This window comes from Phoenix dactylifera, chromosome 7 (genome assembly GCF_051530095.1).
Source record: "Phoenix dactylifera cultivar Ajwa chromosome 7, Ajwa_hap1_PhDact_Kaust_v1.1, whole genome shotgun sequence".
Lineage (NCBI taxonomy): Eukaryota > Viridiplantae > Streptophyta > Magnoliopsida > Arecales > Arecaceae > Phoenix > Phoenix dactylifera.
The window spans coordinates 6,693,828-6,711,992 of NC_143196.1; the positions used below are offsets into that span (position 1 = coordinate 6,693,828).

The window sequence follows — 18,165 nt, forward strand, 5'->3', positions numbered from 1 at the left end:
ATTTTCTGTCTGCTAACCTAGACGTTTGAGGTGTGTGTCTCATCAGCACTCTAAGATCATGAAGGTTTATGTCATCCTTGGGTGATTACATGAGTGCATTCCAATGTTAATATTAGTAGGCTTTTTGTAGCTACCAGTGGGAGTGGCCATGGCTTTTATGTGAGTAGGTGTCTGGCTCTGCATAACCTAATTTTCCACTAAAATGAGTAGATTTCTGTGCCTGTCCTTGGGAGGAACTAATGTGAAGTGAAGCTTTTAGATGGAAGATGGCATGACTTGCTTCACCCTGTGGGTAAAAGGTCCAGGAAAATCTTCCAATTTCTACCAAGATATATATGTCAGAGCTGCCAACCTTATCTTAACAAGAAGGCCTTCTGACAGGACATTGTATGTTGTGTTTTCTTGTGATTAAGACAGTATGCAATATATTTTTGAATTGTGGAGATTAGTCAGAGATGTAGTGTTTTTGTTAGATTTTGGTGACAAGGTTGAAATAGTTGCTGGGGCAGATCTCAAATTCCATTAAATGATTAAGGGTTGGGTTTGGTTCTCATTCAAAGGTGATGAGGTTTGTGGAGGATGCCTTGTTGGGTCAAAAGGGCACCAGAAAAATTTCAAGGGCCCCTCTCCATGTGAGGTGTGTGTGGTAGGCGTGCTGTAGTTTGCTGACCCTTCACTGTATGATGCGCTCGTCTACCGAACGCAGCAGAAACCCCCCACTTCCCCAAAATTATAGATGGACCCACTTGAAAGGGCCACATCAACTAAAAGTGCCATGGATGCCATGGTCAGCATCTTTGTAGGAACAAATGAATGAAGGGGCACCCCAAAGAAAATCTACCATGCCCAAGTAAACAATCACAGGGATCCACATGTGGCCAGCTTTGCAAATGGTGCAATGATAACGAAAACATGACACCAAAATATTGAAAATGGAGAAAACTTTATAAATCAGTGTAAAATGATATCCATCATGATATTAATATGAAGTGATAAGAAAATAGATATTATCACCTTCTTGTGGTCCAAGATAATCATGATAATCCATGAAAAGGATGGCGGATCTGATAAGGATCTATGATGACACAGAAGGATATATTCAGAAAACAGAAGGTTTGGATTTAATCAGATTAGCTTGTATTACAAATTCTGGAAGTTTGTTAGCTTAGAGTGAAGTGTTTGTTAACACCTTAGTGATACAAAAACAGCTGAGATGATACAGCCAAAAACAGATACCTGCTGAACTGAACTTGTTAAGTGCAGTCTGCTTGATAAATGCTCGCTTAATCCTGTAATGAGCATTTCTTGGTCAAGCCTTTTCCCAATGTCATCGATTCAGTGTTCGTCCTGGATTCTTTAGAGCATGAACCGATGCATTCTTCAAATCTGAAGCAGCTAGAAAGATGGTCATTAACTATGCCTGCTGCTTGCATAAAAGAATAGATCACAGTTGGTCCAACACAGCGGAAGCCCCTTTGCATCAGGTCCTTGCTCATGGCTTCGGCTTTGGGAGTCTTGACAGGCACTTGACGGGCGTAGCGGAATCCATTTATGATCGGCTTGTGGTTCACAAAACTCCAGCAATAGTTGTTAAAAGAACCGAATTCCTCAATCACCTGTGGATGAAGAGTTGATTAGAGGGGTGAAAACAACTCCACACTTTCAAATTTTGTTCATCTTTTTCAGTATATATACCGACTATGGTGTAGCTTAATTATAAATTCATGATCTTCGATCTTCATGAACCTTCAGTAAAGACGTCTACAAACTGATGCCAATCACATAATGTGCAGCCCGACAACATTATTTTGAATTTACATCATCAAAGCAGTCCAGTCAATTGGACTGCAAATCTTTATCTCCGTTTTAGTGTTCATACCATAGTAATAGCAAATGCAGCATCCTCTTTATAGCATCATACTGTGTAGTAAGTAATGTAATGGTCCGTCATATAATGTCTTATGCAGCGGACTGCATCTTCCAACAAATGCATACTGGGCCAAATTAGTTACTCAATGCAATCTAGCAGCAGCTACATAAGCACCAAAGAGTTCAGATCAGACAACTAAATCAACTTCAGGCATCCAGCATTTTCTTCCTTTTAAGGTTAAAAACTTAACAGCAGGGTGCTTCATTTGCAGAGAAGAAATCTAAGCTCAAAGCAAAGACGTTACATAATGTATGATACTTGGACCTATTTTGAGACATTCCAGCAATGTCAGAAGATGTGTGCCAAGCCAAAAGTTTTCACACTAGCCTGATCTACTTGAAATCGTCTTAGTAAACTTTTCCTTGTCATTTATTTCTGTACAGAATATGATTAGGTCTTGAATCGCACTTGTTTGTTCTTGCAGCTTACTTACTTTGCAGCAATGAAGGTAGAAAATAAACACAATTGCTTTGGCCTATTTGAAAAGTGAAGATGATAAGAATCCATGTCTCTCAAAAGGATGATGACAAAATGCATCCCTCCAAATAGGTGTATAGATAGGACTTCTGCCCCCTAAAATCACACATCCCCCATGTGAGCTGGATCTCAGCCCTTGTTGATGCCTTAAAGGGAAAGGCCTTTCCAGAAATGAAGCATTTTGAAATCATTTTGGATGAAAATAAAGGTGGGGAAGTTATAAATGATCCACTCGTTGTTTTGATTGAACATTCACTAGTAACTATTGAGAAGGAGATAATAAATATTGTATAATAATTTGTAAACATGATGTCTATTTCAAATGAATCTCCAATAAAGATGACCCCAGGGCTGCTGAAACTAGCTAAATATAGTGGACAGTGGACAGTTAAATTTCTAAAACAAGGAGCTGCAGATTGAGTATTGAGATGATAAATTACCTTAAGCATTTGCCTTGCATTCTCTACAACTGCCCGCATCTTCTGTTCTGATAACAAAGTGCTGCCACTTGATTTGAGTGAAGGAATCTTTTTTTCAGCGAATTGAGCGACAGAACATGGGTCAAAATCGTTGAACAACTTCCTGACAAAAGGAATGATAATTGAAGTGTCAAGCACAGAAAAGACGGAAGCTCCATTTGTCCTAAATGAAACCAAGATAATATGGCAAACCTTAACAAGTCTCGCTTGTTCAGAATAGCTGGCCAGCTGAATTCAGCTAATGCTTCAGACAAAACAAGCAGCTCAAACAGCTTTCTGTCATCATGAATGGGGACTCCCCATTCTTCATCATGGAAAGAAACATAAACTGGTTCTGGAAAGAAATACAAGCCAAGAAATACATGTAAATTGAGTTGTCCATGAGATATCAATTTCAACTGATATGCAAACCAGTAATCTTTCACCATTTATGTAACACTTGTAGTAGTAATATACAATGCTTCGATTCCTTCAGAACTCGTTAAAACCATAATGGAGTATGGCTTTCAGTTGTCTTCAGTATTTGTATAACATTTTAAATGTGACAACTTGAAAGCAATTCCCCTGGGTATAATTCATTGTTCCCCTATAAATGCCTTTAGATTATTGAAGATCATCCAAGATCTTAACATGTATCTGTTCATTTCTTAGCATGCAAAGATTTATGTAACTAGATTTTCTATGGCATGATTTATCAGATGCTTGCGTAGGCAGTCAAACCTCCCAAAGCAATAAGAGCTCAAACTCTCATTCTTCATCTCTTGTTTTTATACTTCATTCCTCCCTTATTTATACTTATTCTTTGGAACACCGTAATTTGGTTTCACCTCTATTTGTGCTTCTCTATAGTGGTTATATCAATATAGCAATTGTTTATGGAGATTTAAGTCTGAGACAGGGGAAGTCGAGAATAGTATTACAAAGATATGTCTCTCCATGCAGGATTGGAATTTAGCAGGAAACCAAGTTCTTTCATCCAATCTATTATTAGCTGTACATGCCACATATTTTTTTCTTTTTTTCTTTTTTTTTAAATTATGGGTTTGGATCTATATCATTTCAATTTCATGTACTGCCCCAAATCAACTGCTTAATGAATCTTATGGCTTTTCCAACGCTTGTTCAGTTGTTCCTTTTTTGTTGCAATATCTGACCCATCGGATCATCCGTAAAAGGTTGGATAAATTAAGTACTGTTATCTTCTGAAGACATTAGAATGGCCATCATTCTTAAAGAGAAATTTTAGCAACAGAAAAAAGGACAAAGGAAAATGAATATGGAAATCCACATACAAGGCCTGACACATGATTCCAGGAAAGGCTCAAGGCTCATAATACCTCATGTGATTGTCATGGTGGTAACAAGAGAGTTAGCCGATGAGCAAAAATATTGCTGAGGAGAATAATCTGACCGTATGTGGGACTTTGTATAGAAAGAAGTTGGCAACTTTCAGAGTGGATGAAATCCTCTGGAAAATGATGACTATTAATAAAGGCTGTAAATCTATACATGCTTAAAGACATGGATAATACTCCAATTTATATTGAGTTGATATTCTTTAATGGGTCAGTGAGAATATGTTAATTTCAAAACAATTTAAAAACAAGTGTCGGTGTAGGTGCAATCCTATGCTATAACAAATATGCAAGTCAACAAAAATACCACCAATAGTGATTAGCAGTTCTCATCACTGTCCCAATCAATACAGTGTCAGAAGCTGCAGAGAATAAGAGGTTAAGAAGAGAGCCATGTCGATCATATCTTGATGTAGTGATATCTGAGATGTCCAACAACATGGTGAGCATTGTGGAAATCAACAAAAATCTAATTCACCACGTTGACAGTAACAAAGTTTAACCAGGAGAAATCAAGAAAACCATGCTCCCAGTGGGCAAAAACATCATGCTCCCCAGTGGGCCAATGGCAGCAAGTCAATCAAGTAGCCTTGCACTAACTTTAGGCTATTTTAGATGAAGCTTAATGACAGACGAGCTAACTTCATGTTATTCAATTGAGCATACATATCACACCATCCACAAAAATCTAACATAAACTTGATCATGGTACAAGAAGCACTAAGATGAAGACATCTTCAGTCATGATTAGTTGCATGCTTGCACTTGAATTAAGAAATCTTTAACAAATGAAGGTGCATCCAGATAGGAAACATGACAAATGTAGTAGCCAAGGTAAGGGTGGTAAAGGACCAAAGGATAGGCATGATGGAGATGCTTTGGGAAAATCTGCTTCAATTGATTAACACTCAAAGAAGAATCTAAGCTCTAGAAGAAGGTAGAAGTATCACCAATATTAGCAAGCGATAAAAAGAAAGAGAAGCCCAACTTAAAGGAGCCAGCATATAACAACTTGAACCCACACAAAAGGTGACAGCACCATTAACCAGTATTTCCGCAGATGAGACTTCTGAAATTCAGTAATACAAATCTCATTTGATTACTCATGAGCCAGATTAATGTGGTAGAAGGAGGGCCCATTCTGCCAAAAATCCGAGAACAAAATCATGGCCAAATTACAATTGTGTGTAGCTAAGAGCATCATGATAAATACACACTCTTCATGGAAAATATAGTAGCTAAATCCCATTAGTGGTAGAGCGACTAGCCCTAAATTACAAATAAAAGAAGATGTCCTCTAAAAGAACTAAGTCCACTAAACATACAGTTCAATAATGCCACATACTCTATAATATGCCACAAGATTTGTTGAACCAAGTATTTACAGTCAATTTGTCTTAGGAGGCAGTAAGGTCAAAGTGCAAAGGAAAAGCAAATACGTATAGAAAGGCTCAGTAAGGGGGATAAGGGCCATTCATAAACAAAAGGAGAACTGAGCATGAAAGATGAGATGACAAGTAAGTAACTTGTTAACATAGCACCTCTGGGTTAATGTTTAGATCCATGCTCATATGGTCTTCAGGTTACTAATGGAGGTCAAGAGGTTTTCTAAGTTATGATACAATATACAGAATATACCTTTCCTGGGGAGGTTTGACAACCCAAAGAAGCAATGATAGCAACAATTCCAACAAAAGCATCACAGCAGGCGTCACCATCACCATTGGTTGTAGAAAGTCAGCTATTTCACAGTGTTGTCATCAATAGGAGGCAGAAAACAACATCATTTTCTAGCTATAAATAATAGATTGAGAAGAAAAAAAAAGGAAATGAAGACCACTAATATTTATTCCAAGACTTCAAAGCGAACCTAAACTTAATCCTAATTGAATAATATTAGCAATTTTCTGCGAAAAAAACCAGATCTTCTAGAAATTTTCTGCTAAAAAACAATCCTAGTCTCATGAATAAACCAGAAATCACAAGATTTGTATGACCAACTAAAATGTCACACGAGAACCCCAAAAAGTCACATGATAACTTAAATAAGCAGATATCTACTCATTTAGACAAAACGAACACTAAATACAGACTCAAAATAAGAATATGTAAACAACCTTGAGAGTTCTTATCTCTTTCCAACAAATACACCGATTATCTCCTTTCTTGAGAAATAACAGTATTTCCCAATTTCTGACCAATAAACACTTCAAACTGATTAGTAGTTCATTTGATCTTGTACCATACTCATATGATATGACTTTCTGAATCCTGGACTCAATCTTGTATTCTTTCAAGATTGCAATGGACCACCATTATAAAACACTAACATTCAAAAAGAATGAATAACATGCACAAGCTAATTTGACAGGAGTAAAAAGCATCAAGGGGAAAAAAAACTTAGGTGGAATCAGACGCCAGCACCAAACTAAACCAACAAAAAAGTTTGGTAGGATTAGGATTGTCAATGGATTTGATGAGCCAAACTCGGTAAAAACTTCCAATTTCATATCTGAATAATGAAGTAATATGCTTGCCGAAGTAATAAGCAGATAGCTTTAGGTGAGGGTCAATCCAAACTAATAACGACCCATCTCAAATACGAAACATATTTATATGCTCTATAATATTAAAATTATGATAAACATGAAAGTTAAATAGAGATCTAACAATGGATAACATGCTGTTGTCATAAAGGAAGAAGGGAATTGGAAACCCATTTGGTTAGACTCTCACTTTTAGCTCTATGATTCCCCTTGCTTTCGCCTTATTTGACAAGGATCGAGAAGCAATGTTTGCCATCTCGATATTGAACCCCATACCAGTACCATCCTGTCACTGTATCGATCTGCTTGGTACTGAGATTAGTTCAGCATACCGATACTCAGTACACCTCCCGTACTATGTACCAGTTCGGTACTATTACAACAGGTATGATCGGTATGCATCAGTACCAATCAGTACGGCAAGCCATGTTAAGGAGAGCTAACTGCTCAATTCCCTGCCACCACCTGACGACCCCTCCACCACCAACAGCAACAATGAGGGCACTCTCTCTCCTCTCCCTCTTTTTTTTATCTTCCTCCCCCCTCCTTCAAGCTAGCAAAAATCTCCTTTGACCTCTACCCACAATAACATATTCATTGAAATTTAATAACTTCATACCCAATAATTCCATAAATTCTTCCACTTCTTGAAATTCATGAACAACAAATCCTTGCCAAGTTTTACCCATGGATCTAGTCCTATCCACCTCCAATTGATCTCCAAATCAAAAACCATAATGAGATCCAAATTATGGAGTTTGCAGTGGATTTTTGTTTCGCTAGGTCTATAGTTGGGATGGAGACAACATGACAATTACCCCTTTCTAAATAATGGTATTTTTCTAGAGGACAAACTTTACTAAGTGAGATTAGTGTTCATTCTTTTTCATCATTTTCTCCTTTCTAATTGAACTACTTATTTTTTTGAAAAATATTAATTATATCTTATTAATCAATATACCATTTAAGCTGAAGAGAAAAGCTATAAAACTATACCTACCTCAGTACCTCTTTCCGAATAATTTCCATACTACAACAAATATCCTTCTTTGGTTCCTCAATGTAGAAATTTTACAATTCCAACTATTACAAGACACATGGGCTTGGCTCAACCTGAGAACCAAACCGCACTGAACCAATCTTGTTGGGTTGGTTTTGTTCGGGTCAAGGCTTGTCGTTGGTACCAGATCTCGTATCGGTACCATTCTATTACAGTGTTAGTTGCGGTACGGTACAAGACTGCATACCGGTTTAGTACCCCTACGGTATGGTACACATAATGCGGTAGTACTGGTATGGTATAGTATACCCAGTACGGTACGATACTGACTGGGCAAACCTTGGCTCAGGTTTTAGATAGAATTGGGTTGGTTCAAGTTCCTATTTTTCAAATCCAACTGGATTTGGTCTGTTCTAGATTAAGAGTTTGGGTAACTCGGAAACACCTCGACCTAATGCATACACATATACATACTATTTGTTGGATTGGGGCTTGTGAAATTAGAGATCTCCCTTCATTATCCTTAGTCTTTACTTTCTATTTTGAATGGATAGATTTGGTTAACATTTTCTTATACTTGTCTTTAACATTTGAATAATCTTGGTACCATCTATAATTCTCTCCCCCTTTTCTTTTTTCTCTCTATCAACTTTGTGATTTATATAAAATAATTTTGTGATTTATATAAATGGACACCAAATTTGACTTTATTAGGTTGTAATTAGTATTAGACAAAGCTTATAACTTTATATTTATTATTTCTTTAATAAAGTATTAGGTTATTGTTGTTAGATTTTATTTTTTTATTTTTATGAAACATCTTCTATGATAGCTTCATTTTTATACTTGTTGAGGCTCAAGATATTTTATTGTTCTCGAATAAATCAATAATTTACTTTTAAAAAAGGGTGATAACTCAAGAACAAACCATAAGCAATACAATTTTGAGGGGTTGGTTCCAACATTGATTGGTTCAATTTCAGTTCCATAAATTGAGCTGATGATTGGGTTGGTTTCAGGTAAGCCTTCACCTGAACTTACCTGACCCATGTGCAACCCTACCAACCATCCTCTTACATTTAGTTGCCCTCTTTTGAGCCTCTCTCCAATTGTTCACTTCAGCATTGTACCACAACTTCTTTATCATACAGCTCTCTCACTCTCTTTCTCCATATACAACGTGACCTGGTCCTTTTTCCTTGTCCATGAACCTAGTCCCTCTCCCTATTCCCCTTGTCAAGCGCTATACTCTCAGGAGAAGATTACCCAACAAGTTTTTGTCCTCCTCATTCTCCAAAATAGTTAAGGAAAAAATGGTCTTCTTGACCACCATTTGTTGACAGCAAAATGCATCATCAATGAAAGGGTCCTCGCATTGGACTTACATTTACTATTGTGTCCACTCTGCACTCTTTCAACACTTGGTCTGCTTGCAAAATAATCAAGCATGTCCATGTCCCTATCTCCAAAGGTGTGATCCACCAATTCATTGATGGAATCCTTCTTACCACTAGCATACATATCTCTTTAAACCCTATCAACTTTCATTCCATCTCCTTATTTTCTGACTGGAGAAAGTCTTATATATATATGATATCGTAACTTCAATCGTTGAGATAAGATGATAACAGTATGAATTTGGGTGCTTTGGTAAATTTCTAGGCCTTAAAGAGTTCCTTGAAAAAAGAATGCTAGAGACAAGCTACAATTTTCATTACCACTTTAATATAGTACCACTATTAAGTCGAGTTTAGGACATAACTTTGTCTAGTTGCACTATTGATCCAGAAAAAGCATAAGTCAAGGATTAGCACATCAAGTGCACAAAAGAGAGTTATTAAAATTGCTGAAAGCTTAGTTCTATTCCAATCAGGATAATCTAACACAATTTTTGGGATAACAAAATTAGGATCAGAAGGCAGGTCATTGAGGGGTTTACCTATTTTTGTTTTATCATATGCTTGCTGTAGAAATCATTGGATTATAGTATATATATGAGGATAAAGGATGCTTCATTGTATATGTTCCAAGATGATTTAGTCTAGCATTTGTTCAAAATTAATATGTTAAGCTGATGCTTTTAGGGTCAATTGGCTAGTTAGTATGGTATTAGAGCTCAAGTATGCTAGAGTCATTTCATCTCCTCCATGCTAGTTATTAATTCAATTAACCTTGGTATTCATCTTGCCTCTGTTTGAGTATCCATGTGTAATCCGGATTTTATGTGAGGGAGAGGGGTTGTTAAGCTTGAGATATATTGTTGATTCATTCCCTAACAGCTTAAGCTTTTGGGTCAACTAGTTAGTTAACAATGAGCCTTACCAAATGTATGCACTCATAAGCTCCTTGTCAACACATGACATTAAGGCCAATGAATTAATGTCAACACATGACATTAACGCCAACAAATTAATGTCAACACATGACATTAAGGCCAACAAATCCTTAAACCATTAGTATGGACATCATCTTTCTACAAACTTGTAAAGGAGTGAACATCAAACCTTAGAATAATGAGCAGCATTTACTGCATTTTCACCAAGGAAAAATGTTGTGCCGCCTACTTTGGTGTAATTGAGCTATCATTTTCGCCATTGGGTGTAACAATACCTTCCTTATATAGTAAATATGTATCATATAATAATGTTCATTATAATGGCAACTTTATTGCTCTCATGTAAAAGAGTTGAAAATTTGAGTAATTGTCGACTGAAAGATGTTCATTATTGAAGTTAGTGTTCAAACTGTTGACCTTATTGACTAGTGCAAGGCATCTGCTCCAGTTATCCTTGCTATGAAGAACTTTGTCAATATCCTTCCTATGACCCAACATTTTTCTCAATTATACTTCTCTCAAGTTTAAGCTTAACATGGTGTTTCTTCTCTCTTTCCACAATAGATGCTATGACAGCAAATCTTAATAACCTTTTCCGAGGCATTCTTTATTTTCTCTACTTTCCCTTCCATCTTCCTATTTTTCCTTGTCCTCTTGAAGGTCCTTGTTTTATGGTTGCTACACACATCACATCTCCTTGCTCTTAAATATGTAATATCATATTATTTTTTAAGTTAATCTGTCAAAATCATCTAAAGATGGTGGGTTATGCCGAAAGCTACAACAAGGTGACTTTCCAAAGTGCACCAGAATGTGCACCTTAGAACAGAACCTGTGGCCATGTAGTAGACACCATTGAGAAAACAGTGTCTTGGGCGAGGCTAGCTAGTGTTTGACCATGGTTTGAACTTTGGAATGTAGTGCAAACAGGTGATATTCAAGTTTAATTTGGACCTAATTAAGAATTAACTAAGACCAAGTCAGCATGACTGATCAGAGTCCTCTATGTCATGAAATCGTGAGCAGATAAGCATCTCACATTTGTGGTGCAAGACTTCATTGCCATGCATGTAATAGCTAATTAAGCTTTTTCTTATGAACTCGAGTCATCTAGGCTATAACAAGTTCAACAAGCAGGCTGCAAGACCCCAACATATGCATGATTAGGCATAAGGGTTTGAGACATTTTATATGGTTGCATCTTATTCTGAGTTAATCATAATGCATTGTTCATGAATGAAGTATGAAAACGCTTGCTGAATTAATTATATCCAAGACACTATTTGCACATGCTACCACATCATGGACTCCTAGAGATCCATCCATACCACAGCTTTTAGCTATCCAAGACAGTTGTGGGTAGAGAAGTGCATGAGTAAGGGAACACATGTTCATTTGCATTAAAGAAGAGAGCTCAGCTCTACCTAGCTTAATTTTGTCTTAATCAAACTCCATTTCTATATCTTATAGCTTAATGAGCCAAAATCTCTTTGTAGTCCTAAAGTATGATTTTATGAGGTCCGCCATGAGAGCACTCATAATTTGGCCATTGCTAGTATCATTCAATTGAGCAACTTGGAAGCTTACTTCATGAATCACTTGCACCTATTTCTATGACAAAATCATGAAGCTATGAAGAAACACCTAACTTCAATAACCAAGCTACTTTAAGAGGATGAAAAGTATAATAGTCCAATAAGTGCTACCTCAAGGAGCTAGTCACTTGGCATGAGTACCAAGCAAGGTACGCCGAACCGGTACCGTACGCCGAACCGGTACCGGTCGGCGTATTGGTGGAGACCCAAACCGGTTCGATACCGGTTTGGGCAGTATCAAACTAGTATCGAACCGGTTCGAGTGGTTCGGTTTTGATGTTTCTATGTTTAGGTTTAAGGTCTAAACTAAATGATGCATCTTATTACTTCCAAATGATACAAATCATAAAATAAAGAACATAAAATATCTTCAAATTAAGATACAATCAGTTACATACATTTAAAGCACTCTTAAATATCTAAAATCGGATCGAGTGGTGATGATCCTCGTAGATATCCGGATTATAAGTATAGTTAGAAGGAGGCAGATCCAGCCAACCAGAAGGAACGCGCGTCAGGTTATAAAAATTGTCGGATCTTTTGCTCACGCTCTAGGTCTGAGAGGTGTCTTCTGACTGTGTAGAGGTCCATCTGAATATGGCGGCAGCAAAATCCGACCCGTGTGATGCTCCGGGCTACGTAGGGTAGTAACCACCGGAAGATGCCTTTGACGCACCATATCTATATCCGTATCCGTATGGATCATAGGCTGTCTGAGACTGCGGATAATAGGATCCAATATACGACTTGAAACTTGATACATCTATGGATCCTACTCCACATCCTGCATGAGGTTATCTACAGCTGCATCCTGTCCTCCTGAATGACCTCGAAGAGCTCGTCTTCTATATGCAATGGTATCCTCGCGGGCTCTATCAGATGGCCTACCGTGATCCCTATCCTGTATAGCATGCGTAAAAACTGGGATTCACTAGTGTATTGAAGACTAGCCTCCAGCTGTGTCTCATAAGTAGTACCATACTGTCCTCCACTTCCTCCATGCCTAGCAGATCCATCACCACCAGAACCTTCATCGTTGCTGCTCCAGATCTCCTTCTCGACACTTTTCATTGGAGCCCTTTGTTTTTCTTTTTTCATTTGCTGGGCAGGTGCCTTCTTACCCTTCATGCCCCTCTCTACCTAGCTACCACGCCCTCTTGATCGAGTCGACTGGGTACCGTAGCGTTCTTGTCTGAGTATCTCTCGATTGTCTACTCCGCCTTGTCGGATCGGTCCAACCATCATATATCATAGTAAGTCCATATATAGGCCACTTGCTCTTGTAGAAGACAATCCATTTCTTTAGCTCCTCCTTATCATTGTCAAGAAGCTCACTGCAGATGTTCTTCAGGCCTGGAGGATCTACACCAGGTCCCGCAGCCTGTATGACGGAAATGGCAAATCTATAGTATATATTATCTGCCACATTCCGTGTAATGTGGCTGAAGTGGAACCAGAATCGGAATGTGGCTGAAGTGGAACCAGGATTCAATAGCTCGCCACATATCCTTCTTCTTATCCTTCTTCAATATTGAGTCTACCCTCTGTTGCTTTGAATCTTTGCTGGAAAAGGTATGCGGATCTACATCATGAATTGACACTCCTTGTGGAATCTCTCTGAATGACTTTTTTTGAGTACCAAAACTATCCAGAATAGATCCAATCCGACCACGTCCTCTGATGACGCCCTTCCTGACTGATGATAATTTTTTTTTATAAACTAAATTTATTTTTAATTTTTTAATTATTGTAAATTTAGAAAAAGAAGATTTCTGCCTCCAAAATGACTTCTGAATTATGTAGAATGTACGACTATTTTTTCATTTTTTTATTATTTTATTAAAAATTAATTTTTAAACTTTTTTATTTTTAATTGAAATATAAATTATATATTTCGATAAAAAACTTATGTCACCATGCACATATCTGCAACATATAAAAAAATCAAGCCCAAATCAAAAAATTGAATATGATCTCCTCTTATTTTGCAATATTTGACCTATTTTTTCTAAGCACCTTAAAAAAAATATTAAATAAAAAAGATAAAAGAAATAAACCATACCTTAATTAACTTTTGCTAGATTTTTTTAGAAGGAGAACAACGCTCTCTCACCTTCTTAATTTTTTTTTATGCCGCCTTTGCTGGATCCCTGTTCGATCTGTCTTCCCTTTCTCTACTGGATGCCTAGACTGCCACTCGGTTTTTATAGCCGAACGAATTCGGCATTTGATAGGACAACGCATGCACTGTCGGCCAACTTCAAAAAGCGTCGTGCGCTGTGGTCAAAAAGACCACATCGCGCGGCCTTTAAAAAAAAAAAGCAAACTATTTGGTTCGCACCGGTATAAGGATGTATCGGTCCAGTTCGCACCGGTACGAAGCTGGAACCGCTCGGTTCCGGCTCCCCAAAGGGTGGGAACCATTTTCCATGGTTGTACCGAACCGGTCCGGTGCGGGCTGAATCGGCAGGTACATACCATGGTCCCAAGCACCAACATATCCAAACAGTTGATGTTTTGACCTCTGAAAGCCCCAACGATACTACCATTCAATATAAAGTAATTAGGCATCCTGTATTATGCTAAATTTGTACTGGACAAATAGAAGATTAAGTTGTAATACTTTGCTATAAGTGTCCAGGAAATTTGGATCAATTTTGTTTGGCACTTGGAATTGTTGAAAGTGGAAACTGGAAAGAATCATTAGTTTAATACAGTGTGCTAACAGAACAATGCAATTTTACGCCAAGCGCTGACCCTAAGTTAGCATAAGCAGGACACTCACTTTCATAGTGCCATACAATTTTACATCTTGCGCAACATCCGGAAGCTCAACACTCCAAAATCCAACAAGAAAAATAACCCATCCAGGAAAAAAAGAACTGAATATTTCTCACAGTTTTCTACATCCTTAAAACCTAAGAGCATGAATAGGACAAGGAACCTGAATGGCAGCCAATGCGGAAATGTTAAAGTTTCATGTCGCTAGCAGTTCAGATTCGCACAAGGGCCAGGAGCAAGGAAGAAGGCCAGTATGGTTCAGAAATAAGTTCAACACCGAAAGTATCCTCACTTCTAAAGGAAGCAACAGTGAACTTCAAAAGTTTCTTGGACTTAGTGTTCAGTCTGTTCGAAATCTTTTAAAAGAGTCAGTTCGCACTGAAGGATTGAGAGGATGTATATTTGTATCTCATCTAAGTCTCATAAACATGCAATATGGTTATGAATTGAGATCCTAAAGAAATTCAATCTGGACTGTGTGCCTCATGGTTCACTGTTCAGAAGAAAAAAATAAAAATAAAAAAATATATTGTTTTTCACTCATCCATCTGCTACCTATAGATTCCATCCCATGGTAAGACTTTGCATGAACACATACAGACAGACAATAAAGAAGTTCAGTTCCATAGCTGTTAAATGCAACCAAATCCCAGAACTCAGTTAAATCTTTTCAGGAGCCACTCTGTTTTAACAAGACATAATAGAGAAGAAAACAAATATACCTTGTAATAATCCAAAGAAAACCATAGATAATCAAAGAAATTAAATATAAAACAAATGTCCTACAACGCACGCATGCACAAATCGAGAAGCAGATTAAACATTGAAGATTTATACACATAAGCACGTTCTTTACTAAAATGACATAAAATTAGCAACTCACCGGAGTTCGGTGTGATCCAAGCACACCTCCTCTTCCCCACCGCCAGCTTCGACACGGGAAACATCAACACCACGGCAGCAGCATCAATGCCCTCAGGAACGACCTTCACTGACCTCACTCCAGTATTCTTCTTCCTGCCCTGCGAACCGCCACCTTTCACCAAAGTCCGGCGGCCGCAAGAAGAATCCGAAGAGCACGAGCCATCTTCGGAGACATCACTAGACTCCGACACCCGAGGAACGGGCCTCCGCATAATTTTCGCAAACTCCTTCTTCCTGCCGGAAGGCCGCGAGCTCGAAACACTCGCCTTTCTACCAACTTCCTGGAGCTCAGAACTGTGCTTCGTCCCAGACTTCACGTCCATTGCTCCAGAATCAGAAACAGAGCCGATTTGATCTCAGAGAAGAAGAAGATTTCAGCCAAATGGCTTCAAATGTACCTCGAAAAACTCTCCAAAACCACGGATTTCTTCTTGGAAAGAAGATATTTTGGGCAAAAAGGGAATCTTTTTGCAAAACCCTAGGAGGTCGCTACGGTTTCAAAGAACAACAGAGACGAAACAGAGGACGAGGAGAGCAGAGAAGAGAGAGAGGATTGGAAAAGGAGGACGAGGACGGGCTTCCGAGGCTTAAACGGGGGCAACCGACGTCCTTCCGGCGACCGGTTATACCCGGTGGAAATGCTGACTTGTCGGTTCCCCTCGAGTCCCTAATTTTAAACGGTGAGAAATCTGGACACGGCCCCGAAACCACCAGGATTTGCTTGAATAGCAAAGAAGGCATGGAAGGCTGCTGCTGTTTGTTTTTTGTTTTTTTTTTTATTATTTCGATCCAGTCAGCGATTCTGTTCATATGTACTATCTGAAAGGTATTGTAGTCTCTGGTTATCCACCAAATATAGTTACGGTGATATAGCCACTGGAGTAATTATAAAGCGCAGCAGGCGTGAAAGTGTCATTTTAAGGTGGTAGGCTAGCCGTCGCATTTGGGTGGTTCTATATACACCCCCCCCCCCCCCCCCCCCCCCCCTATTGCTAAGGACACCCCCCAAAAACCAAAAAAAAAATACCCAAACTAACCTTTAGTGTAATTACCATATTGCCCTTGAAATTTTCTCAGTACACCCCCTCCTTCCTCCTCCTCCGTTTCGTTTTGAAAAGAAAAAAAAAAAACACCCCTCAAACCCCCCTTAAACCCCTCGATCCATTTACATCGTTTAGGCGATCTTTGAAGGAGATTTAAGCCCCATTCGAAGCATTGACAAGCAACTAGTGATTTGGGACGAAGAATCGGCCGCAAAGGTACGTGTTCCACCTTGTTTCGAAATTTTTTTTTTTCACGGTTCGTGCTCCGTTCGGCACTGGATCGCCGAACAAAAGGCTTCTGTTCGGCTGAACAGTGCCGAACAGAAGCCTTCTGTTCGGCAACCCTCAACCGAACTCTTCTGTTCGGCTGCACAGTGCCGAACAGAAGGCTTCTGTCCGGCACTGTGCAGCCGAACAGAAGGGTTCTGTCCGGCTCTGTGCAGCCGAACAGAATGCCGGCGACGAGAGGGAGAAGGGGGAACGGGGGGGTTTTGGGCGTTGGCGAGGTGCTTTGGGCGGAACAGTTCAAAGGGAGACGGAGGGGGTTTGGCCGCCGGCGAGGTGCTTGAGGCGAGGTTTTTTGGGCGGAAGGGAGAAGCCGGCGGGTGTTTTGGAGGGGAAGAACGGGGTGGGGGGGGTTTGGGGGGTGTAGAGAGCAATTTAGGTGAGGGGGTGGGGAGGGTGGGGGGTAATTTAGGAATTTTTAATTTTTTAGGGGTGTCCTTAGCAAATGGGGGGGTGTAGAGAGTATTTATTTTTTTTTTAATTTTTGGGGGGTGTCCTGAGCAATAGGGGGGGTGTATATAGAACCACCCGTCGCATTTGCGTGCCGGTGAACGGTTAGGGACGTAGCTTGGCTTCGAAGTTCCAAATCGTTACGAAGCACCATCGATACAATGATTACATGCGAGTCTAGTACATATGAGTGAATTTGTATGGGCTACGCCGGCTGACAAATCTGCACTGTCTGATGAATGGACCCTTGATGCATGGGCTATGAATAGACGGTTGATCTATCAGATGGCCGTGATTGGCGGACAATAGGAGTGGGGAAAGGAGGAAGAGATGGATGATACAAGTTAGTGCTTTGTGGAGGACTCACACAGGGTAATTGGTGCGAGCGTAACGGCTACATTCCACATTTGAAATGGGACCACCCGGAGCTTATGGGAAGGTGGTGTTAGTAACGACCAACCGAGTGCCGACTAAGAGTTTTTTCTTCTGTTTTGTTTTTTTTCTAAAGAGCTGTTTAAGCTCTTTTTTTTTCTGATGAAAAAAAAGAAAAAATGTGCGGTTTAAACTAGAAGAGAGTTCCAGTCCTCCAATCATAATAATCTATGTTTGAGCCGACATGATTAAATTAAATTCAGTTGAGGGCCATCCCAACAACCAACAAACTCCATACCCTGCCAAAACCTGGCTTGACCTCTACTCAGAGCCAACCCGAACTCGATGATAAATAACTTAGATATAGAATCAAATCAAAATCAAACCTATTGAAACAAAAGTTAGACTTCGGATCTTAATAGGTATGATTATGAGTTTAGTAAATTTTGACCTGACCCAATGCAATAGCACCCCTAGTATTCATATTAAGAAATTTCTTGAAGGGTAAGAGATCGTTATAACCGGACCATATTATGATTACAAGTGAAAATCCCACAATTAAGGAAGATAAAATGTATCCAGTCCGGCATGAC

The 18,165-nt window shown here is 39.0% G+C and overlaps 1 protein-coding gene across 1 annotated transcript; it reads right to left on the bottom strand.

Annotated features, from left to right (window-relative positions):
* Nucleotides 1-1,096: 1,096 nt before the first annotated feature.
* Nucleotides 1,097-15,977, bottom strand: LOC103711338 (uncharacterized). Its single transcript, XM_008797448.6, has 4 exons — nt 15,382-15,977; nt 3,079-3,220; nt 2,848-2,989; nt 1,097-1,616 (listed from the first exon to the last, which is right to left on the bottom strand). The coding sequence occupies exons 1-4, from the start codon at nt 15,743-15,745 to the stop codon at nt 1,284-1,286; spliced, it is 981 nt and encodes a 326-aa protein (XP_008795670.3). The 5' UTR covers nt 15,746-15,977; the 3' UTR covers nt 1,097-1,283.
* Nucleotides 15,978-18,165: the final 2,188 nt, after the last annotated feature.

What these genes read in the sequence shown, in the direction of transcription:
- LOC103711338 (XM_008797448.6), bottom strand. Translation starts at nt 15,745, where the DNA reads ATGGACGTGAAGTCTGGGACGAAGCACAGTTCTGAGCTCCAGGAAGTT. An exon ending in TTGGATCACACCGAACTCCG is followed by an intron (nt 3,221 to 15,381) that starts GTGAGTTGCTAA and finishes ATTTCTTTCCAG; the next exon opens with AACCAGTTTATGTTTCTTTC. An exon ending in ATGCAAGGCAAATGCTTAAG is followed by an intron (nt 1,617 to 2,847) that starts GTAATTTATCAT and finishes CTTCATCCACAG; the next exon opens with GTGATTGAGGAATTCGGTTC.